This window comes from Dasypus novemcinctus, chromosome 9 (genome assembly GCF_030445035.2).
Source record: "Dasypus novemcinctus isolate mDasNov1 chromosome 9, mDasNov1.1.hap2, whole genome shotgun sequence".
NCBI classification, from domain to species: domain Eukaryota; kingdom Metazoa; phylum Chordata; class Mammalia; order Cingulata; family Dasypodidae; genus Dasypus; species Dasypus novemcinctus.
In genome coordinates, this window is record NC_080681.1 from 95,843,445 (window position 1) to 95,867,551 (window position 24,107).

At 40.3% G+C, this 24,107-nt stretch overlaps 3 protein-coding genes across 4 annotated transcripts in view; all 3 read left to right on the plus strand.

Moving 5' to 3' along the window:
- Positions 1 to 5,839, plus strand: part of RHBDL2 (rhomboid like 2) — a 45,751-nt gene extending 39,912 nt beyond the window's left edge. For both annotated transcript variants that reach the window (XM_004467117.5, XM_004467118.5), the window contains exons 7-8: positions 4,814 to 4,875; positions 5,575 to 5,839. In XM_004467117.5, the coding sequence (XP_004467174.1) occupies positions 4,814 to 4,875; positions 5,575 to 5,754 (242 nt within the window). In that variant the 3' untranslated portion in view covers positions 5,755 to 5,839. The remainder of the gene's footprint in view (positions 1 to 4,813; positions 4,876 to 5,574) is intronic.
- Positions 5,840 to 12,533: 6,694 nt separating this feature from the next.
- Positions 12,534 to 14,022, plus strand: GJA9 (gap junction protein alpha 9). Its single transcript, XM_058304724.1, is given in 7 exon segments — positions 12,534 to 12,631; positions 12,633 to 12,790; positions 12,793 to 12,982; positions 12,984 to 13,605; positions 13,608 to 13,724; positions 13,893 to 13,994; positions 13,996 to 14,022. Coding segments are annotated over 7 exon segments (1,314 nt in total).
- A 1,200-nt stretch (positions 14,023 to 15,222) lies between these two features.
- On the plus strand, positions 15,223 to 22,881 carry MYCBP (MYC binding protein). Its single transcript, XM_004467116.5, has 5 exons — positions 15,223 to 15,333; positions 15,513 to 15,585; positions 18,864 to 18,912; positions 19,157 to 19,286; positions 20,651 to 22,881. Exons 1-5 carry the CDS (start codon positions 15,250 to 15,252, stop codon positions 20,693 to 20,695), a joined length of 381 nt encoding a protein of 126 aa, XP_004467173.2. The 5' UTR covers positions 15,223 to 15,249; the 3' UTR covers positions 20,696 to 22,881.
- The last annotated feature ends 1,226 nt before the right edge of the window (positions 22,882 to 24,107 follow it).

The following is a 24,107-nucleotide window of genomic DNA, read 5'->3' on the forward strand; positions in this document are numbered from 1 at the left end:
AGGGCAGAGTATATGGTATAGAGGTGGGAGGTAGATACCATGGTGTTAAGAGTTTATAGTATATCTCTACTGATTAGTCTCTTTTCTTAGTGAAAGTGGAAACAAAGGCACTGAAGGAGGTATTAGAGATTTGAGGAGAGAGAATATATGAAAACCCCATCTGGGAGAGTAGAAAAGAGAATGTGTGACAGAAATGTAGAGGTTTGAGTTTGGTGATCAGAGATTAAAAGTGCAACAGTTAAGGATGGTTGTGCGCTTTTCTCTAGTCACATGCAACTGAGTGAGTGTAGGGGTGAAAAGTTTGATTAACCAGGGTTAAGGTTTTATAGGTAAGTATTAAGACGAGAAGAGTAAGGGAGCTAAGGGTATATGCAAGGAAGTGATTATAATAAAGAACCTTGGAATTTAAGCTGGTTATGGAGGGAAGTAAGATTTGCGGGAGGTGAGGGCCAATGAAAAGATGGTAGGATCAACGGATTGCAGATTGCAGTGGGGTCAAAGTGGACTTGCTATACTAGAGGGAGTGAACCAGTGGACAAACTGTGACCTTTGAAATATGAGATTTCGGAATGTGGTGCAGTTACTGGTAATGATAAGATCTAAGATATAAGCATGGATGGTGGCAGAGAATTGAAACAAGAGGGAGGAGGTCAAGGAACTGGAGGAGGCCAGGGAACTGGAAAGATGACCATTGTGGTTTTTGAAATCTCCAATTACAGTATAGAATTACATGTTAAATAAGTTTAAGAAGAGGAAAACGGACGTAGTTCAACTGATAGAGCATCCATGTACCATATGGAGGGTCCAGGGTTCGATCCTCAGGGCCTCCTGACCCACATGGTAAGCTGGCCCACGTGCAATGCTACTGCGTGCAAGGAGTGCCATGCCACGCAGGGTGTCCTCGTGTAGGGGTGCCCCACGCACAAGGAGTGCACCCTGTAAGGAGAGCCACCTGGCATGACAAAAATGCAGCCCACCAAGGAGTGGCACTGCACACACGGAGAGCTGACACAGCAAGATGACACAACAAAAAAGAGACGCAGTTTCCTAGTGCTGCTGGATAATGCAAGCAGATGCAGAACACATTGTGAATGGACAGAGAGAGCAGACAACGGGGGATGGGGGGGCAAGAAATGGGGGGAAGGGGAAAGAAATTAAAAAAAAAATGTTTAGGAAGAGTGTTCAATGTGGAGAGGTGATGGACTTTTAGTTGAGCCTGAAGGCATAGATTTTTGGGCGGTACCCCGCCATCCAATGGGTGGGGGTAGTAACAGGTTCACAGAGCTGCTCTAGCTGAAGCTGTATCCAGATGGAAGGTTGTGGGGATAAGGGCAGACCCTGAGGTAAGACTGTGGAGGCCTTTGAAAAGCCAAAAAAGAGGTTATATTTGATAAAGCTTGAGATTTTTTCCTGGTTTCTACAAGGTAAGAAAAAAATGATTCTGTTAAATAATATCAAGAGTTCAATTATCCACATTACAGGAACAGGGACAACTCTACTACCTCTGAGGAAAGACTAAATTTAGCTTATGAACAACTTAACTGCAAAAACACCAAGATTTCATTCTGAGATAAAATAAATTGCATGTCTATATAGTCTGTACCTCACCACATTTTTTTCCTCCACAAAGAAATCCAAAGTTAATGAAATCTCACATTTTCAGCCTTAAAAAAAAATCCATATAAAGGCAACTCTTAAAATAAAAGCCTCGAATGTTTAATGAGGAAAACGATTGACTGGAATAAGGGATTCTTTTGAGATGGGAAGACATGTCTCAGTTCAGAGTCTGTAGCAACTAAGAAGGAAACTCCCCTAGGAAGCAAAGGAGCCAGAGACATGTAGGAAGGGGGCAAGATGATTAGGAGACCAATGGGATACACAAATCAACAGGACAATGGTTACAAAGACTTTTTGAAAGAAAGCCTCCTACCTTAGAACAGCTAGACTAGACCAAAGTAACCTTTTCTAATAAGTTAGCCCATCTCTGGCAGTGGTCTGTTACTTTCTGCTTTTCTAGCCCTACCTTTGTGTGTTCTTTATTGGATCAGAAAATGCAAATTAGTTTAAAATATGAGACATGTACATTTATCAAGCATTTTGTGTCACATTTACAATTAAACTAATATTGAGAGCCTTCTCCACCTCCATTCTGCCCAGTGACTTCAATATCAATACCACACTGAAAGGGAAACTACGGAGACCACATGGCACTGATGTTATTTTCCCAAAGGCAAGGACAAGGTCTTCACATTGCCTAGGACACTGCGGGTCATTAAGTAGAGCACAGGAAATTGGGGGATGGGTGTGGAGTATGATGTCTGCATGAGACATTTTCAAGGGCAGGTACAGGTAGGACAGAGTTCTAGGCCAAGGAACCTGGAACCTTCTTTTGTAGCACACAGCTCACTTATTTGAAAATTGTCTCTAAGTCTGGCTCTTAATGCTCCCATCAGAGATTGCGGACTTGGTTTCTTTTCATGGCCCATCCTCAGCATTCCGGATAGTACTCTGAGGCAGTTAGTGCGGTAGAGCTGTGAGGAGAGCCTTCTCAGCCAGACTGTTTAAGTTTCAAATCCTGCCTCAGCCTCTCGGTTTTGTGGCCTAGGGCAAGTACTTAACCTCAAAGTTTTAGTTTCTTTAAGTAAGCCACCACTTCCCTTACTTGGATTGCTGCAATAGGTACGGTCTCCCTGCTTCTGCCCTGGCTCCCTTACAGTCTGTTCCCTATACAGCAAAATGATCTTTCAAAAATCCAAGTCAGACCCGGGGATGAGCCTCCCTGGCAACGAGGGACCACTATCAACTACCAACTGATGATGCAACTGGAAAATGACCTTATACGGAAGGTTCAATGCGGATCAGCAGAATATCCATGTCTACATAAAATACCATGACTTTAAAATGCTGTTTGACCTAAAGTAAGGGGGAAATGGAAAGGAGAAATGAGTTTATATGGCTACGAGTTTCTAAAAAAGAGTCTGGAGGCTGGCAGAAGGTTTGCCCTCATGCACAACTGAGCAGAGTCAGAGAGACAGATAAAGCAGATACAACCCCCAGATATTGGTTCCTTTGAGGGCTAAAGAGACCCATGGGAGTTACGGTCATGGCCGATGGGGTTAACTACCAGGGCAGATGGCCCCTCTTTGGAAATGGTGTTTATGTGTGATGAATCTGGACTCAGATGGGATCTCCCTTCATAAGACTTTCATGCTAATGTGCTGGAGGTGCAGTTAATGTTGGGGTTTAAGATATATTTAGGGGATTTGAATCTCTGGACTGACAATGTGATAGCCAGATCCTGAGCCTCAACAGACTCCAGCACCTACAATCTGATTTATTGGACTTACCACACTCAGCTAAGATGGAGGTGAAGAAGGACAACCACCACACCATGGAGCCTAGAGTGATTACAACTGAAAATGGGAGGATTGCATCCAGCATCCAGGTGGAATCTGAGCCTCCTCTTGACATAAAGGTGCAATGGACACAACCAATCCAGTGTCCACATAGAAGAGGTGGCATTGGATTGGGAAAAGTGGACATAATGGACAAAGGGTATGGGGAAAGGCAGGAAGAGATGAGAGGTGGAGGCGTCTTCGGGACATGGAGCTGCCCTGGATGGTGCTTCAGAGGTAATCACCGGACATTGTAAATCCTCACAGGGCCTACATGATGGAATAGAGGAGAGTATGGGCCATGATGTGAACCAATGTATATGAGGTGCAGAGGTGCCCAAAGATGTACTTACCAAATCCAATGGATGTGTCATGATGATGGGAACGAGTGTTGTTGGGGGGGGGGGGGAGAGGGGGGGTGGGGGGGTGGGGTTGAATGGGACCTCACATATATATTTTTAATGTAATATTATTAAAAAGTCAATAAAAAATAAAAAAATTAAAAAAAAAAAAATCCAAGTCAGATCACATTACTCCTATGCTCAAAATCCTTCAAAGGCTTCCTGTCATGCACAGGAAAAGTCCAAGTGCTTACAACCGCCATCCCAGGCTACTTATGATCTCATCACCTACCATTTTACCTCTCCAGGCCAGGATCAACTGGAGGCTTTGTTGAAACAAAGATTGTTGAGGCCCACCCCAGAGTCTGTTCAATAGTCCTGGAAATGGTCTAAGGATGTTTCATTTCTAACAAGTTCTGAGGTGATGTTGCTGCTGCTGCTGGTGGTCTTGGAGTGACCACACTGTGAAAACCAATGATCTAGCCAGATAATGCTTTGGTATCCTTCAAACACACCAAGTACATTCCTGCCTTAGGAATTTTGCTCAGCCTCTTCCTTCTGCCTGGAAGACTCTCACCCCAAATACCAGCTTGGCTTGTTCCTCATCTCCCACAAATGCCACGTTCTTAGTGAGATCCTTCTTGAACATCTTATTAAAAATTATACCCTACTCTTGGCATTCCCTTCTCCTTCCTTGCTTTATATTTTCCCCATAGCATTTGGCATCACTTGATATTCTGCATACCCCCAGTAGACCATCAGCTCCCAGGGAGGCAGGGCTATTTGTCAGATCTGTTCTTTGCGGTCTACTACTGACTTAGAACAGTACCTGGCATAGAGGACAATCAAGAAATACTTGTTGGATGGATAAATCTATAAAATGGGAAAATGGGAATACCTACTTGATAGGTTGTTGTTAGGATTGATGTCAATACATATAAAACTCTTAAGATAGTACCTGGCACAGAGGAAGTCTCAATGTATATTAGTTGTTGTTATTATCAGAGGGGAACCAAAAACATTTGGTGCTCTTGGTGTGGAGATGCTGGGGTTTCATCAGGTTGTTTTCTCTTCTAGTTGTATTGGACATGGGATTTGCTCTCTATAGAAGGTTCTTTGTACCTGCAAATGGGCCACTGGTGAGTTCAATTTACTCATTTTCTTAAATGAAAATGTATGATCACTTACCAATAGCTAAAAAGGGTCTTTGAATAGATGCAACAATTCTATGATTAGGGCAGTCAAATTTCCATTTGGAAGTTAAGAAAATTCTAAGGAAATCAGATTTTTGGATTGTCCCCACTTAATTCTCATAGCCCTTATCACTGGGCTCTATTTCTCTGCACCTGCCACAGAGAATAAACAAATTGAAGAACAGCACTGATAATTTTGGTCCAGATGAATTTACAACATAAAGAAAACTGACAAAGACTTCCAGTTTGGCTAGAATTAGTCTTTGGATTTGGTAGTTTCCACTTGAGTATTTCTGCAAATGTATCATTTTAATTTTAATTTGGACATCCCATCTATGCATGATCAGATTATGCTCCTATATAGATCCCTCATAGCAACTCAATTTCCATTCTTTTGGTTGGCATTATATAGAACCATCCTAACAATGGTGAAAAAAATGACAATTTTTGCCTTTGCCTGTTGGAGAGCACCTCCTCTCTGTGCACATCATTTTGTCTCTTTTGCCTTACCCTATACTTCTCTAGACTTTGATGACTCTTGCTTGTCTGTAATAATATTTGTGTTTGAATAAGAGAGGTGCAGCTGAAATATACAATTCATATTTTCTTCACTTACTTCCTTTTTTTTCCCTCTTTTTTCCAAAGGTGTCTTTTGTAGCTCACATTGCAGGTGGATTCGCTGGAATGTCCATAGGTTACACTGTGTTTAGCTGCTTTGATAAGGCACTGCTGAAAGATCCACGGTTTTGGATAGCAATTGTTGCTTATTTAGTTTGTGTCTTATTTGCTGTGTTTTTCAACATTTTCCTATCACCAGCAAACTGACCTGCCCCTAATAAAAGCCAATGAATTAAAAGAGCCGCCTGAGAAAAAAATTGGGAATTCTATGAAGAAACAGAGATGTTCCATCAAAATACCAATTCACTCACAAATTGCAAAGACTGCTTGCAGAAGGTTTAAGGACTGGGCTTTTAAATGTAAAGGGAGAAAAGAGGAAGGGAGAAAAGGGGGGTATAGTTCAAACCACAGATTGGGTCTTTTCCAGGCATACTCTATGCTTGTGCATGTATTCTATAAAAGAGACTCTTGCTTCACTTGGAGATTGCTTGATAGAATCCATGAATACTGTAATATACCAAAAATAAAACTTTTCATATCTACATTAGACTCTTGACAATCACTTTTAGATGCCAAACATTGTTTGAGGTGCTTTATATACATTATTGCTAATCTTTTCAACAACTCAGGTAGATATTAACTTTGTGCCCTAGAGACGAGGATATGGAAACTCTTCTAAAAAAATCAAGTAACTTGTCTACAAGGGAGAAGAATTTAAACATAGGTAATGATTTGTTCCCCAAATACCAAATGTTAGAACAATATAGGAGTATAGGAACAGACATCTCTATGGATGTAACATGAATGGTAGAAACACCTTACAGAAGACAGAATTTTCTGGACTGCTAGTTTAAGATTCTAGTAGTTTGTCTATAATTTCAAAGAACCTGGAACTGGCTTTCTGGGGCATGCTATGTACTTGGACTCCTTGGATTCTCGTCTGCGGTTAAGATTCTTATCCTTCATATGGCTAACTGCTCTTCTAGGAGTGGGTAGATTTATTTACAAAAGGTAAATGTCAGATCTGAAAGCTGAGAAGCCTTTGCCCTTTCCCTGTATAGAACCCAGACTTCTGGCCATTCAATTTTCTGAAATGGCAGCTTTAGGTCATCTGAACACAGGAAACAAATTTTTCCCTTCTTTCATCATCAACATACTTTATCAAACCCCCATCTAAATACTTCGCTGTATTCTGAAAGAATACACACATACACACACATACTTAGATAACGTGTAAACAGTGGTATTTTAGCATTCTAAGAAAAACTGGGGAAGCGGACTTGGCCCAGTGGATAAGGCTTCCGTCTACCACATGGGAGGTCTGCGGTTCAAACCCTGGGCCTCCTTGACCAATGTGGAGCTGGCCCATGCGTAGTGCTGATGCATGCAAGGAGTGCCCTGCCACCAATTTTTAATAATTTGTATATTATATATTATGCATAATATATAAATAACATGATGTATTATATATATTATGCACACACACATTTTTTTTTTTCCTGATGAAATGTTTGCATTTAATCTGAAAAAGTAGCTATCAGTTGGCAAAGAAGCCCAGGAAAGAATTATCTATGCCACGGCCAACACATCAGGTCACCTGTTCTGAAGAAAGAACTTTAATGACCTAAAGTACAATGTAATTGTTAAAATAGAAAACTAAACAGGATTTATCTAAGTATGAAATCAGACATGACCCATTAATTACTAAGGCTGAGTTATTGTTTAAGCAAAACAAATTTTTGGTACTAGAAATACGGGTCGCATTATCAAAAACAGTGATAGCTTACTGGGTTTCTGAGAGGGCAAAAATAACAGTGAAAAAAATACACAAAACTTCGTTATTTTAAATTTCACATCTCTGAATTATAGTGGAACCATTAATTCAGCTTAATTTGGGGCTAATAACTCTGGTCTTCCAGAATTGTGCTGTGTTGTTAGAAATATTGCAAGTATTTTCTCTGTGCTGTCCTATAAAGTAGCCACATTGGCACATGTAGCTCTCTAATATTTAAATTAAATTAAAAAAAGGTAAGCAGATGTGGCTCAAGTGATTGGGCTTCCATCTACCATATGCGAGGAGCCAGGTTCGATCCCTGGGGTCTCCTGGTAAAGGCATGCTTGCACGGCAAGCCACGCAGCAATAAGATGATGCAACAAAAGAGAGACAAAGGGGAGAATCAAGGGGAAATGCAACAGAAACCAGGAACTGAGGTGGCACAAGTGACAGTGAACCTCTCTCCACATTGGAGGTTCCCAGGATTGAATTCCAGTGAATCCTAGAGGAAAAAAAAAATGAGCACGCACACAAAAAAGAGAAAAAGACACAAAAGATCACACAGTGAATGGATACAGACAGCAAAGCAGCAGGGTAGGGGGAGAGGGAGAGGAAAAAAAACAACAAAAAACCCCAAACAACCTCAGTTCCCCTGTTGCACAAGCACAAAGCAAATGTTCAATAGCTACATGTGCTTAGTGGTTTCTTTATTGGACAGTGCAGATATAGATTATTTTCATCACTGCAGAAACTTTTGTTGGACAGCACTTTTAAGAACAAGCAAAAAGGGAAACAGATACTGGTTGATAGCTATCTCACTCACTGCACTGAACTGCAATGAACCTGCTTTACACTGCCAGAGGTATAAACTCAGAGAACAAGTTGCAGATGGTTGTGGTATAACTTCTCCTCCTACCTAACCATGATTTGCTTCAAAGATTTACCTAAACCAAGAAAAGTCTGTGTTAATGTCTCTGTTACAGCTAATTAAAATAGTTTGAGGGATGCGGACTTGGTCCAATGGATAGAGCGTCTGCCTACCACATGGGAGGTCCGTGGTTCAAACCCCAGGCCTCCTTGACCCGTGTGGAGCTGGCTCATGCGCACTGCTGATGTGCGCAAGGAATGCCCTGCCATGCAGGGGTGTCCCCCGCGTAAGGGAGCCCCATGTGCAAGGAGTGCGCCCATAAGGAGAGCCGCCCAGCGCGAAAGGAAGTGCAGCCTGCCCAAGAATTGAACCGCACACACGGAGAGCTGACACAAGATGACACAACAAAAAGAAACACAGATTCCCAGTGCCCCTACTAGGGATAGAAGCGGTCATAGAAGAACACACAGTGAATGGACACAGAGAGCAGACAACTGTGGGGGTGGGGGGAGAAATAAATTTAAAAAATTAAAAATCTTTAAAAAATAGTTTGAAATGCCTTTATATTTTGCTTTTGTATTCTATGGTACTTGTCTGTATGTATTTATCTTCATATAGTTTGCTACAAAAGCTTTAGCTCAAAGAATTTGTAATTAAATAATAATGCTTTTACCTGGGGGGGGGGGGCAGGGGGGCGGGGATAGGCAAGGGAGTAAAGAATTTATCAAAAAATAAGAACATACTCCTAGACATGGACTGGGGGTGCCCCAGGTTAGGCCTTTTAAAACCTTCTTCCCCTTCCTAACGTTATGGAGGACCCCCAGCTGTTTGCTGTTCTGATTGGATGCCTTACAATCCCCACCTGTTGGCTTTCAGGGGCCTAAGAGGAGGCCTGTTTGGGATTACCAAGGGTTTCTCCTTGGCCCCAGAAAGAGTTCCAAATGGGATCTCATAGCCAGGGTTTCATGGGATCTTTCCAGCAGCCGCCCCCTCAGGTTTCTGGACAGGGTCTCATGGCTGTGGTTTGCTGGGCATGCTTTCTGATGGATTCTCAGCTGTGACCCAAGTCTTTCCTTTTCCTATACTAATCTGCCTCAACTCCCCCCTCAGAGAGCTTACACCCTTATTCTTAACTGGGAGCTGAAGGGGGATGGTCATTCTTCTGTAGCTGCTCCTTGCTGGTTAGGGGGAGTAGGCCCTGCCTGACAAAGTATAAACCCTCTAGCTAGTCTACTGAGGTTGAGGGAAGATGGGTCCAGCACCATGGTTGGAGCTGGATGAAATTCCAACATGAGTAATATTGTGTTCTGGAAGGTGTTTATTCTAGTCTTTGGTGGGGGCTGGGAAGCATTACTTGCCTCCTCTCCTGGCTGGGCTTGCCAAATGTGTTGGTGGAAGGCTCTGGGTTCTGGTCCTCTAGGTTCTTGGCTATGCCACATAAAAAGAATTTTAAGGACACACCATAGGGTAAGCAAGGGAGTACACTTTATTAACAAGGAAAGAGTACATAGTCCTAGACATGAACTGTGGGCATGCTGCAGGGTGAGTCTTCTTCTTTTAGGAAATACTTTACTCTTTTCATTTAAGGGAAAAAAAATCCTTTTTTCATTTTCTGATTATGAAATTGAAGTGCTCATTGTAAAAAAATTAAAATACATATAATTATTTAAAAAGTCAGTTATAATCCCACCATCCAGAGATAATCATAGGTAATATTTTGATGAATATCCTTCTAGACATTTTTGTATGCATCTCTACATATAAACATATATTTTTACAATAATGGGGTTATACTACTCTATTTTATAACTTGACTTTTGCTAAAACAATATATTAGATGTCTTTCTATACTAGTATATAATTATACTGGTTGCATAGTACCACCCTGTGGCTATATCATGATTTATTTATCGAGCATTGATAATTATTTTGGATGTTTCCAACTTGTGACTACTCTAAAAAACAATGTGAATAATATCTTTGATTACATTTTAAAGTGCTTGGGTGTTAGGTCAAAGGATAGAGTATTATTAACATAATAAAGTCAAATAGAAATTTTCTTTATCTCAGGAATTCAACTTAATTTTAGAAGGCTGACACTTTTGCAAGTCTTTTTAACAGGAACCAAAAAGTCTAGAATCAGTTATATAAAAAACCCAAAACTATCACTATTTGATAAGACTTATTCAAATAACTGAGCTTTACAAGAGAAAACAGATGATCTCTTAAGGTCTCTTTCATGAAAACGTCAAGTCTACTCGAAGAAGAAAATTATCAGTTTAGTATAACAGTTATAAGCAGACTTCAGACTAACTGGATTTGAATGCCAGCTCCAGCACTGTGACCTTGGGTAAATTAGTTAATTAATGAAAATTTCTATTATACCACTACTACACCAATGAGCCAATCAAGTAATATAACATTCTGGCACTACAAAATAGTTGACAATTTTTTTTTAAATTGAGGGTTTTACTTTTGGCTTTTATTTCCCTCCCCCTCCCCCAGATGGCCCCCCTGTTTGTTTGCTTATTGTTTCTGCTCATTGTCTGTCTGTTTTTCCTTTTAGGAGGCACTGGAAATTGAACCATTGTGGGAGGTGGGCACTTAACTGCTTGAGCCACATCTGTTCCTTGCTCATTTGTTTTTGCTTGTTGTTTTTTCTTGTTGTCTGCTCATTGTTTGCCTTCTTTAGGAGGCACTGGGAACCAAACCCAATACCTCTCATGTGGGAGACAGGAAGTCAACTGCTTGAGCCACATCTGCTTCTAGGAGTTCATTTTATTTAACACGATAAAAATTTACAAAAATTTTCATAGCAAAGTATGAGAATTATATAAATATTCATAAATGTTTCTGCAATGAATTCCTAGAGATGCTCAATATTTGCCAGAAAGAAATTAGATTTTAGACATTTAAATGTATATTAAAAAACTAATCTGGGAAGTAGATTTGGCTCAACTTATGGAGCATCTGCCTACCATATGGGAGGTCCAGAGTTCAAACCCAGGGCCTCCTGACCCATGTGGTGAGCTGGACCATGCGCAGTGTTGATGCACGCAAGGAGTGCCATGCCACGCAGGGGTGTCCCTTGTGTAGGGGAGCCCCACGCGCAACGAGTACACCCCGTAAGAAGAGCTGCCCTGCACGAAAAAAGCGCAGCCTGCCCAGGAGTGGCATTGCACACACAGAGAGCTGATGCAGCAAGATGATGCAATAAAAAGACACAGATTCCCAGTGCCACCGACAAGAATGCAAACGGACACAAAAGAACACACCGCAAATGGACATGGAGAGCAGACAATGGGGGGGGGGAATAGAAAACAAAAATCTTAAAAAAAAACACGAATCTAAATTCTTATAGCAAGAGCCAAAGTGGTTTCCTCTGGTTTAATTAAATGCTTTATCTTACTGAATTATCACATGGAGAACGTTCATGTTTCTTTATGCATACACAAGATTTAAAAATCATGAACCTTAGTTATAACTTTTGTATGATCAAGTCAGTAGTTTTAGGAAAACTCTCCAAATTTCCTGCTTTAGAAACAAGACTCACACTTCCTATCAGCTAAGTAAGAAGATTCCTTTTTTATAGGGAATCCTACAATTCTATTCCTAATATAGAATATATATGAGATATTTAAGCTCTGTGTCAACTTGGCCAGGAAATGGTGCCCAGTTGTTTGGTCAAGCAAGAACTGGCCAAATGGTACTGTGAGGACATTTAGTGGACTTAAATTATCAGTTAGTGGATTGCATCTATGATTGATTACATCTATAATCAACTGAGGGGAGTGCCTTCAGCAATGAGATGTCTCGTCCAATCAGTTGAGGGCCTTCAAAGGAGAAGTGATTTCAGTGTTCAGAGAGAGAATTCCTATCTCTACTTCAGACAGACAGCTTCTCCTATGGAGCTCATTGAGGACCTTCATCGGAATTCCTAATTTGCAGCCTGCCCTATGGAACTTGGACTCATGCATCCACACCATCATGTGAGACAATTTTATAATCATAATATTTACAGATATCTCCTGTTGGCTCTATTTCCCTACGTAACCCTAATATTAATACAATATACATTCCTACCCCAGGTTTCATGTTTTTAAAACTGCATTATGGAGTCTAACCGTGAGTGATTTTTAATTCCTGATTCAATTTAAATATATTCTTGCTAACAGCTTATCACAACTATCTAAGGAAAAAGTAAAGCAACCAATGAACTGAGTGATGCTTTGTTCATATTTTGGCCACAGGTTTGCTTTAAGAAATAGTGCTCCATTGAGAATGAAAGAATTTATCTGTTTCCTTTTGATGGGGTTCAGAGCTAAGATGGTTGAGCCAGTAAACATGGGGCACCTGAAGTTCCTTGGAGGTATTTTGGAAGAAGTTCCTATCCACTCCACCATGATTGGAAAGATCTGGTTCACGATCCTGCTATATTTCGAATGCTGAAGTTGTATGGAAAGATGAGCAGCCTGGCTTTACTTGCAATACAGAACAACCCAGCTGCAGAAATGTATGCTATGACCAGGACTTTCCTCTCTCTCTCATTAGATACTGGGTTCTGCAGGTGATATTTGTGACTTCATTGTCTCTGGTCTACATGACCATATCTTGTACTGATGGAGAGTTCTAGAGAAAGAAAGGCAGAGGATCAAAGTACAATTGAGAGAACTGGAGGGGATAGAATTTGAAATACCTGGGGATCAGAGAAGATTGGAGCAAAAGCTTTGTCAGCTGGAGCAAAGGAATTTCAATATAACTCCACCAGAACTTTCATAATACATGTTTCACTTGCTCTATGGTTGAAGTTGGTTTCATGATTGAACAGTATCTTTTATACAGATTTCAGTTAGAATCTATATATAAATCCCATGGCCACTCATGTCCAAATGTAATTGATTGTTTTGTCTCAAGACCAACAGAAAAGAATATTCCTCTTATTTATTAATTCATAGTCATGGTTTCATTTTTCTTAAATTATCCAACTTGTTTTTTTTCCATCTTGATTTGAAGAAAGACTAAAAGAGAAAAAAGAGGACTTTGGACAAAATAAAAGTTGAAGGATGAACATAATGAATTCTACACAAACAAGTCAAAACAAAAACTTGCCAAATATCAGATTACATCTACAAAGTCAGTGAAGTGACTCCCTGCTGCACTTGATTATAATCTGTTAGTGGAAATGCAAATGCATGCAGCAGTGTACCCTCATTTAAATTCATCTTTTGCCTTCCAGGTAGATTCTGACAATCACTGTAGAAATAAGAAATGTCTTTCAGGTGAACAGGAAATTGTACCTTTTAATGACATTGGCACTATTAATACTATGTGTAGTCATCTTCAACAGACAGGCTCAAATAATCATTAAATAATTCAAAAAGTATTTGGAAAAGAAGTTAATGGTAAACAGTTAAGGGGAAAAAAAGAGAAACTGATGACAAAGACAGCAAAAGGAACCACTCTAGAGGTCACTGTTCTATTTCAAGTGTTGCTATAGATCTGAACAACCATGTGGGGCAATCACCCCAGTTTTCTGTCAACTAAGTGTACCTGGTAACTGAGGTAGCTTACTGTTATACTGGGTTCCCCTACAGAGAATCAGAACTGGGGGTCACCTCCTCAAGGGCTAGTCCAGAGAGTGCACAATCAGAATCCTTTCTCCTTAGCAGGGTTATTCCCAACAACGTGACTCTTTATTCTTAGGGAGAATTGTCCTTTGAATCTGGATTCATAAGAACCTACGATAGTACTAGTGCTTATCCTCCAAATCATTCAGTGTCACTGACAAACAATCTCATTGGTAGGTGAGGCTCCCACAGACCTTCAGATCTGAACAGCTGTTGGCTTTCAGACATTATGCACATTATAATATAGAAGTAGCCTGGTGGTGGTGGAGAGACTAAATAAAGGGGCAGCTTTGAAGACCAGCAGTCAAGACAGACAACTGCAAACTCATTTCAAAAAATGAAAAACAGCTCTAATTCTGAATCATAATGGAGTATCTTTAAATTCAAAGATGAAGTTACCAAATCAGGATTACTTTTTCGCAGCTCCCTTCAAAATGTGTGAAGTACCAAATTTTGGGAAAATCATTTCTTCAGCATTGAGGGTAAATGGTTTGAAACCAGGTTTTCTCTTTAAAAGAACCACAGCATTAGGATAGTGTTCTTTTCTATATAACTCCCTTCTTTTATTTTCTAATCTTTTCTTTCTGGACACTGGGTAAAATTTGTTTGCTCCCAGGACTTAATAACTTATTGTCATTATTGACTGCAACCTGACGTGTTTGGGTATAATCATAATGCCTGTATTTAGTAAATTCAATCTTAACAAAAGGATCGGTGAGTTTTCTTCACAAGTTTAACTATAGCATCGTGATAAAAAGGGGGCTCTGGAGTCAGACTGTCCGTATTGGAGTATTGTCTCTACTACTCACTGGTTACCTAACCGTAAAGGAAGTTTTGAGGAGTAAATTCAGAAACACATGGGTTTAGCACAGTGCTTAGCACACAGTAAGCGCTCAAGAATGCAAGCTATTATTATTAGCATATTACTTACCGCTCAATCTCCGGAGGCCCACGTCAAGGCAGCCAAAGAACAAGAATATAAACGTGAAAGCTGAAGCCCAAACAATACTTCTAAACATTCTCCTCAAGCCCTTGGAAGTCCAGGCATCGACCTGCGTCTGTAACGTGCTGTTTTTCACTCACGATTCATTCCAGCTTCCAAACTCCCACTTGCGAAAGGTCCTCCTTCAGGAGGGAACTGCGGTCTCCGCCGGCTCCGCAGACTGCGCCACCAGGCACCACGCCCACCGTTAGCCCCACCTGGACACTGGTCCAGACTTCTCCAAGTCTCGCTAAGCAACTGAATCGCCCCGCCGACCGGAAGAGGAAGGAGCGGTGCGGCTCCTTTGGCCAGAGGGGCGGGCGTACGCAGCCTCCCTCGGCTCGCCCTCTGTGGGGGATTCAGAGCGTCCTGGTCGTCATGAAAACAGGCCACACCCGGGCGATTCCAGACCATGTTTTGCAGGTGCGCAGGCGCGTGCGCCCTCCTGCGCATGAGCAGTGCTGCTCGGAGCCCGCCAGCCACGGTCTCCGGCGCCAGCTACGCCGCGGCCGCTGTCACTATGGCCCATTACAAAGTGAGGGGGGCGCGGCGTGGCTGGGGTTGTGCGGGCGGTAGCCAGCCGCTGGTCGGCTCCGGGTGGGAGTGGGGACGCGCGCGCACGTTTGGGGGGACCTGAGGTAGTGAGGCGTAGGCGGGGTTGCCGGACTCCCAGCGCCTTCCTGCTCCGGCCACTGACCCGCCGTGTCTCCTCAGGCCGCCGACTCGAAGCGTGAGCAGTTCCGGAGATACTTGGAGAAGTCGGGGGTGCTGGACACGCTAACCAAGGGTGAGCATGGGGTAGGAGAAGGTTCCTCGTGCCCTCGTGCTCCCCGGTGCCGCGCCCCTGACGGGCTGAGGTGGGGAAAGAGGGGAGCAGGTAGGACCGGTCCAGGCCAGCAAGGTGGGCCCCTGGCTCCAGAGCGATCGGCACGCCGGGCCGGGATGCCGGACGCCATCCTGCTGGGGGTAGCCTAGCTCACGCTCCCACTCTCCCGTCCAGGGAGTGAAACTCTTGCAGCTGTTGCAAAGTCTCCAACTTCCGTTGGTTTGCCTGGAGCAGCCGCAGTGGGCATGTTTGTTAAAGCCCGTGAGATCCGGATTCCTCCCACTTTACAGTTTTTGCGGAGCCCTCTGAATATTGAAACACTTTCCCTCGAACAATGGGACAAGTGAGGAAACTTGCATACTTAAAGTGGGCGATAAAGTAAGGCGATTCATAGCCAGTTTGGCTGTGGTTTTTCAACTCCCGTTTGAGAGTGTATATTTCTCCTTTGTGCAGATCGCATGATTAACAGTTTAAAGGGTTTGAAGCACACCAAAATGGTAATACTGTTTTCATTTTCAAAAATGGAAGCTTACTGTTACACTGTTTTCTCTTCCTCCGGGATTCAGGATCTAAATAGATTAGGTGAGCGAAAGGGAAGGTTTCCAAGAGATGGCCAGGGTACTGCTTAGTTCATTAGCTAAGCAGTAATTTAAATGCCTGTGTCATTCAACTAACTGGGATTTTCAAGGATGTAGAGCGGAAGATCTGGTCGGGAGGAGAACGTGGAACCATATGAGAGAGAATTTGATAACTGCTCTTTGGGTAAAAGCAAAGGTTAGAGGAAAATTCTGGGAGAAGAATAACTGTGGGTCTTAGCTGAAAGCAGAGCTTTTAATTCCCATGCATGGGCTGGTAATTCTGAATTGCTATCTATTTTGGGTTCAGATGTTAGTTTCTCTATCTCTGCAAACAAATTTCAGCAAACATTGAGCTACAACTCTGTGAAAGTGCTGTAAGAGGTCTCTGAAAGTATCTCCAATGCTTAAAATGTTGATCCCCTCCCCTCAAAAACCCCACAGGTTCAGTTCTGTCATTTATATAACCATTTTATTGAGCTCTCTGTTCTAGACACTGGGAATACAGCAGTGGGAAAAAAAAAGTCCCTGCTTTCATGAGCTAATGCTCTGGCTGAGGGAGACATATAATAAAATAAATACATAGTGTCAGCTAGTGATAATTATGAATAAGAACATAACAAGGTAAAGGAATAACGAGTGAGAGGTGGGATGTGTGTGCCTTAAGGATAGCCTCTTTTAAGAAGTCTGAGAAAAGACCAGAATGTGTAGTAGTATATGATGTTGAGACTTCCAAGAAGTTTAAGGGTGCCAGAGTGGTGGAATGGAGCAAGTGAAGGAGAGGATGGTGAATGGCAGAGAAGTGATGATTGTGGGAGGTAACTAATTGCACAGAAAGTGTACAGCTTTGTGTACATGGATTTTACTTCATGAGACTGGGAACCACTGGAGGCTTCCTTTCCCTTACATCCACTGGGATCTAACACCTCTTGGTCTCCCCAAATAAGCCAGTCAATTTAACATAGTATTTTTTAATACAGTCTGTTGAAAATTTGGTTTTCAGCTTCAAACATAAGGTACTTTACACAGGTTTAATTTATAGTTTTTATCCATCTTATTTCCAAGAGAATTTGGAACTGCTTATAACATTAAAACACTGTAAGGCAAGACGGCTAAAGATAAAGATCATGACAGAGTCAAGTAGAAGAAGAGGCATTTTATTTTAGCAGCACATAAGTTGATTAGTTATTTAGAACACTATTTCAGCCTCTAAAAATCCTGGCTACTAAGGCAAAAAGGGAAACCTGATCAGGTATAGCATTCTCCTTGTCTGATTAAAAGGAAGTATATGTCATCTACAGAAAAGCATAGAAAATTTTAAATTTACGTGATATTCTGTAATTATCAACAAGAGCACCATAAGTATCAGATATTGAAAGAAGAGAGGGGAGGAAAGGAAGGGTAGTGGTGGTGTAAATGTGCCAATTCCAAAAAAAAAAGTGTAAACGCATTTAGAGAGATGAAAAGTATCAGAACTCAGTTTAAGTTGTTAAATGTAGTTGCCCATTTGATTTTTTTCATACTGTCTGTATTTTGGTAAGTGATTAAAAACAAGGGAATCATGTAAGGGGGTTCTTAACTTGGGGCCTAGATAAGCACATTTTTGGGGCTGGTAGTTAAATGTTTTGGCTTTTATCAGATTTTTCAAAGGGCTCCATGACCCATAAAAAGGTTAACCACTGGTATGGAGAGTAAATTCTCAAAGGAATTTGTTCATTAGATGATAATTTAGGTAGTGCTTACATGAGCAATTGGTTCTGAAACCATCAAAGTATATACTTAAGTGGATATGAGCATGTTGATTACTAGTGAAGTTTTTGGTTGGTGGTTATTTAGCATGATGTATATGAAATTTGATTCTTGAAGATTATTTTGAATTAAAAGCTTCTTCCTGTAATTATCATAGCCCTGTTGATTTTCTCCTAAATTTTTCTCAAATCCACTCAACTTGTTTCCACTCTTCTATCCCTCAGTGCAGGTCATTTTTTCACCTGGATTACCACATCAGCCTCATAATCTGTCTTTATCCTTGTCCCATTCCAGTCCTATCTTCCACACAGCAGTCAGGAGTGATCCTATCATTCCCTGCTTAACCCTGTTAAATTATATGCCTGTTGTTCTTAGGATAAAAAATCCAGCTGAATTTTCATGATTCTCCATAGTCTGGACCCTGACCCTTTTTTCCAGCTTCCTTTCCTCCCACATTACTCACACTGTCTCCAGCCATACTTGGAGTTTTCAGTTCCTTAATATGTTACACTCTTACCCCTAGGCTTTCCCATTTTATCTGAAACATCATCTACGTCTCAGGTCTTACTTCCCTTCCTATAGCCTTTTCTGATGCCTTAGACTGAGGTCTTAGGTCTTACTTCCCTTACTAGAGCCTTTCTTGATGCCAGAGACTGAGTGTTCTTCCATATGTGCTCCCATTACCCATCATCCAGTACTGCTGTTTATGACCCTTTTTGTCTAGTTCCTTGTTTATCTCTTGCACTTTTGTTTAGAGCAGGAACCTTGTCTTTCTTTTTCACCATTGTATAGACAGTGTCTAGCAACATGTTCAGCAAATAGTAGGCATTTAATATTTGCTAGGTTATGGAATATAATTTCAGCTCTTCACATTTAAGACTTAAATCATTGTTTTTCCTGCTTTTTAATTTGCAGTGTTGGTAGCCTTATATGAAGAACCAGAGAAACCTAATAGTGCTTTGGAGTATCCTTTTCACATTTGAAGTCAGAAAGAAACTTTATTGTTGATACTCTTCTTTTTTCACATAGATAACCTTTACACTATTTTTGTTAATTGAAAAAGTTACTTTCTTTTGAGTTTTTGGTTGATGATTTCTGGGTAAATATTTGGGGGTGGGGAGAATCTAGTCAAGGACATTGATGCTACTCTGGGATATTTCATTAGTTTCATTCAGCTTTAAGAAATAAATTCTTAACGTTGATATTAGTTTTTTAAAGCATCACTTAGGAGCTGCTACCCCAGAAAATCCAGAAATAGAATTGCTTCGCCTGGAATTGGCAGAAATGAAAGAGAAATATGAAGCTATTGTAGAAGAAAATAAAAAACTGAAAACAAAGGTAAACTTTCAAAAAAAGCATCCATATTAAAATTCATTTCACCTTTAAAAATTATATAATCAGAACTGACTAAAATGGACAGTAGGAAAAAGAGGAGGATAAATATCAATTTGAATTAGTTGCAAGGTCGAACTTACGCCCTGTTTAGGAACACCACAAGTCCAGTTTAATAGGTCAAGCAAAGTGTGGTCAGGAAGAGATTCTTGGGAATTTGCATCAACAAAAAGATGAGAATATTACTGGTTAATGCTGCTTATAATTAAGTGGACTATAGTAAGATTCTTCAGAATTTGATTTATGTGGGTAATAAACGGCCACTGCTCTGTGAACAGTGCTGCTTAAGAGTTGTGCAGTATACAGTCTGCCTGGTCATATGTGGTGGCCCTGGGCTAATGTACCTTTACTAACTCATTCGCACTTAACTTTTTCTGGTGCTAAAGTTTTTCCTTTGTTCAAACTCCCATGAGAATTTATTAAACTTCAATTTAGGCAACGCCTAAGCTTTACCACATTCTGAATCACATACTTAATATTACATTACTCTAGGCATTTTTCACAATGTGCTTTATCATCTCAACAACTTTGTGAGCTAAGTGAAACAGGAACACAGACTGTTTTATAGGTGAAGAAATTAAAGCACAGCGAAGGTCAGATAAGTTCAAATCTGACAGCTACTTGGAAGAACCCAAATTTTAGCCCAGTGTTCTGTCAGGGGACCATAATTTAGCATAAGAGAAATGCAATATTTTATTAAATTATGCAAGATTCCACAATGTGCAAATGCCAGGTAACTTCCTGGCACCTTTTAAGTCAAAGATATTATTTATTCTTCATGACTGGCTAGATTAAGACCAGTCCCATATTTTTCCCTAGGCTTTTGGAGGAATATTTCAGTCAACTTTTGATGGAGAGAAGAAAGTTCCTTATTATAAACCACAAAAGTTTCTAATCTTTGGGAAGATATAGATTATTGGATATCAAGTATTTGAGCAGTGTTTTCATGAATTAAAATTAAATTTTAATTGTGGAGTAATTTTTAAACAATATATATTTATTTTTATGGAAGTACCCGGGATTGAACCTGGACCTCGTACATGTGAAGCAGGTGTTCAACCACTGAGCTAAAGTGCTCCACAAATACTGAGTAATTTTTAATGTTTACACAAAAAGGGCTTTCGTTGGGCTTGTTGGTATTAAATTGTAAGTCACTGAATTTTTGAAAAAGGATATAGAAGCTTACAGTCATACAAACTTACTGATTTAAAATTTAAATTGAATATAATAGTTAACTCATTTTGTTTTGTTACTATTTTTACCCAATTTAGAATAAAATTCACCTAAACACCTCTGTCTTTGCCCTATAGCTTTCTCAGTATGAACCACCTCAGGAGGAGAAGCGTGCTGAATAGATTCTTCTCAGTTGAAAAGACACTGAAAATGGTTTTGTATGACTTGAATAGTTTGTATAGTATATAATCTTTTCTGAAGAGATGCTATAGAACACTTTTAATATGTTATATTCAGTTATCATACTTTGTTATAAACACACAGAATCACCAATAAAAACTCAATATAACTTTCTTTGGGTCTTAAAGCAGGAGAATCCAAAGTAAATCCTGAAAAAAATCTATAAACAGCCATCTAAATAGTTTCCATTACCTTAAAAGACATCTGATTAGTAATGATGGTACTGGTTGTATTTTAGCCAAGGAAGTTTAGCATGGAGCTGTTCCTTGGTTTAGTTCAGGATATAAGCACAGGTAGAGTCATTCTTTAAAATGAAGATGACACTGTTGTTTATATTCCGTAGGCAGCTGGAGAGATCTGTGTGACATAAGATGCATTTGCACAGGTTCCCATGAATCCTCTGCTCATGTTTATATAATCAGAATGAATAACTCTTCTTTGCCACCACTCTGCCTTAGGTAACTGTGTGTGTGCCAGTTTGAACTCTGACACCACGTTTCCCTTCTATGCAATCATGCCCTATCTGATAATATTGCCTTGCTTTGCTCTGTGCTTCAGTGGATGCTAGTTCCACATTGTCCTTTCTGTGTTTTCAATTTGCTCTAACAGCAGTCACCCTGATTGTAATTTATATAACTTTAAACAGGATCCCACTGTTTCCCAGCCTTACCCTTCTGAAAATTGCTTAGCTGAGCACAGAACAGGGGCAATATAAAATTCTGGGTTCACGCACAAGCTAATATGAGAAGGGGAACGAGCCATATATCATGGAAGATAACAGTTTGTGGGTAATAATTATATAGTGCTTTTTCCCTCAAAATATTTTTCTAGCCTTGAATTCATTTTATCTTAACTATCCCTGTGAAGTAGGTAGGGCATATATAAGGGGAGGCTGGGCACTGAATTTTTAGGCCAAAGACTGATATAAATAAAACCACCTACTAATTGTAGTACCTTGGTGTATCAGTTAACTGCTCTAAGATTCACTTTCCTCATCTGTTAACCAAGAAGAATATTTGTGCTGCCTACCTCACAGGGTTGTTGTGAGGGTCAAAGGAGAATGTATGTGAAAGACTTGTAAATGGTAAAGCACTATTTACTTGTTTGTTAGTCCTTTTTCTTTTCTTTTGGAAGACCTATAGCCAGATGCTTTATTAATGACTTCTTTTCCTCATTGATTGGTTGACATTATTAAGAAGTAGTCCCCTTCAATGTATTCTATCTTTGTTGTTAGAGAACCTGTCTGTTTTTTGGCCAGAACACAGATAGAAGACAAAATAAATCCATTGATAGCTGGTTTAACTTGGAAAGGTCTCGGCATCTGCAGGAAACTGAGACGAAGCCAGTTAGAAGGGAATCGTAATCAGTCATAGTGGCAGGAATATGGCCAAATGATCTGCACCTCTTCTAGTCACAAGTTAATTTTTGGAGGAGTCCAGATACTGTTGGAAAAACATTAACTTGAATTGATTTCTCATCAATTTGAGTGCCTCCTATGTGGAAAGCAATGGGCTAAATACTGGGCATTACAAAGTTGAATGACTTTAAATTATAAGATGTATATGTAAGCAACTACAATATGGGATAGATGTGCTAAGAACCAACTTAATAATAAAACATGGTCCCATGTGGGTTTTGGAAGAGAGGGAGACTTGGCTTCTTTAAGCAGTTGGTATGACAGTCCTTTTGTGGATACAGACAGGTAGAAATTATTTTTGGCAGCCAACACTCATTTTGTTTCCCCCCTCCCCAGTGGGATTAGTATTGCTATTTATGTCAGTAAACCAGGTAACTGTCCCTTGTACCATCCTTTTGGACAGAATGGCAACATGTGGGTTGGATAATCACACTTTCAAGTGCAACTGACTTGCTTAAACTACTGGACCAGTCAGTGCTGTTTAAGAACTCAGGGTCAGCATGGCTTCTGGAGGTCCTTTTCAACATTTCTGTGAAGGATATGGATGAACACAGCACACAAGAGGATGCTCAATGGAGTAGAAAAAAGATTCCATCAGTTTATTTCGTGTTATGTTTTACCTGCCTTATCTATAAAATGTTGATTTCATATCTTGCCTACCTCACAAGGTTGTTGTGAGGATCAAATTAAATGTAATGGATGTAAAAGTGCCTTGCAAACTAAAGGACTACATCTGATTAGATGGTAGCAATGCCAAATATTGAAGCAAACTTTAAAATGATTAACATCCTGGAGTACTCAGACTGCTGGGCTTAATCCCCAGGAGTTGAAATACAAAGTCTTGCATTTCAGTTAAAAAAAAGCAGTTATATAAGTTTAGGCACCAGGTTTGCTGACAAAGTACTAGTTCCAGTGATTATCCACGTGAACCACATGCCCTATGGGTATGGATACTTAGAAAAAAATCCATTTTGGAAAAAAACAGAAATATTGTTAGGTGCTAAATAGCCATCCTCTAGGTGTATTAAGCAGTAATTTATTGTAGGTGCCAGACATCTGAAGTTGACAAGTTTGAATGCATATCAAGGAGGGTGACCAATGGGGAGACAACTTGAGAGTAAGTGTGCTGTCCAATGTGGGAGCCACTAGCCACATATGGCAATTAACATTAAATAAAATTTTAAAAATTCAGTTTTTCAATCACCAGCAATATATCAAGTACTCATTCTACATTGGCTAGTGGCTACCATATTCATCAGTGCATATATAGAACATGTCAATCACAGCAGTTCTATTGGACAGCACTGAAAAGAGGAATACTTAAAGGTGCTGAGGATGTTTAGTCTGGAATAGAGAAGACTTAGTGGATAATGAAGACTGCAGTTTATTAGTTGAAGGGTTGTCATGAAAACGATGAAAGCTGCTTCTGTTTTGTTGCATTGTAAACTCTAGGGAGTATGATTTTTGGCTTGAATAAGAAACTTTTAAACAAAGGTTTTACCACAGTGGAACTGGCTGCCTTTTAAAATAGATCTCGGAACTATTTAAGAGAAGTATCCTATTTTGTCAGATTCCCAATTCTAGTTTGATTGTCAAAGAGTGGAAAATCCTTTAGCTTTCCCTAACATTTGGCGACAAGCATTTGCTTTGGTTTGCTTTCATTATTCATTCCTTTGGTCTCTGATCTGAAGGAGGTCATAGAAGATGCAATGTGAGCTATGGAATTACTGGAGAAGTAGACTCCAGTAGTAGGCGGGAGGGAGGGGAAACAGTCTCGTTTAGTTTGAAGTGGCATTAGTATCCACACACAGCGATATAATGCAGAAAGATATTCTAGCTTGGTTGCATTCACTTTCCTATCAGGGTCTAGCACCCTGCCAAAACGGAGTAGTGTCTCACTCTCACCCATGACTGCCTGATTTGCTGCTTTGCTCCCC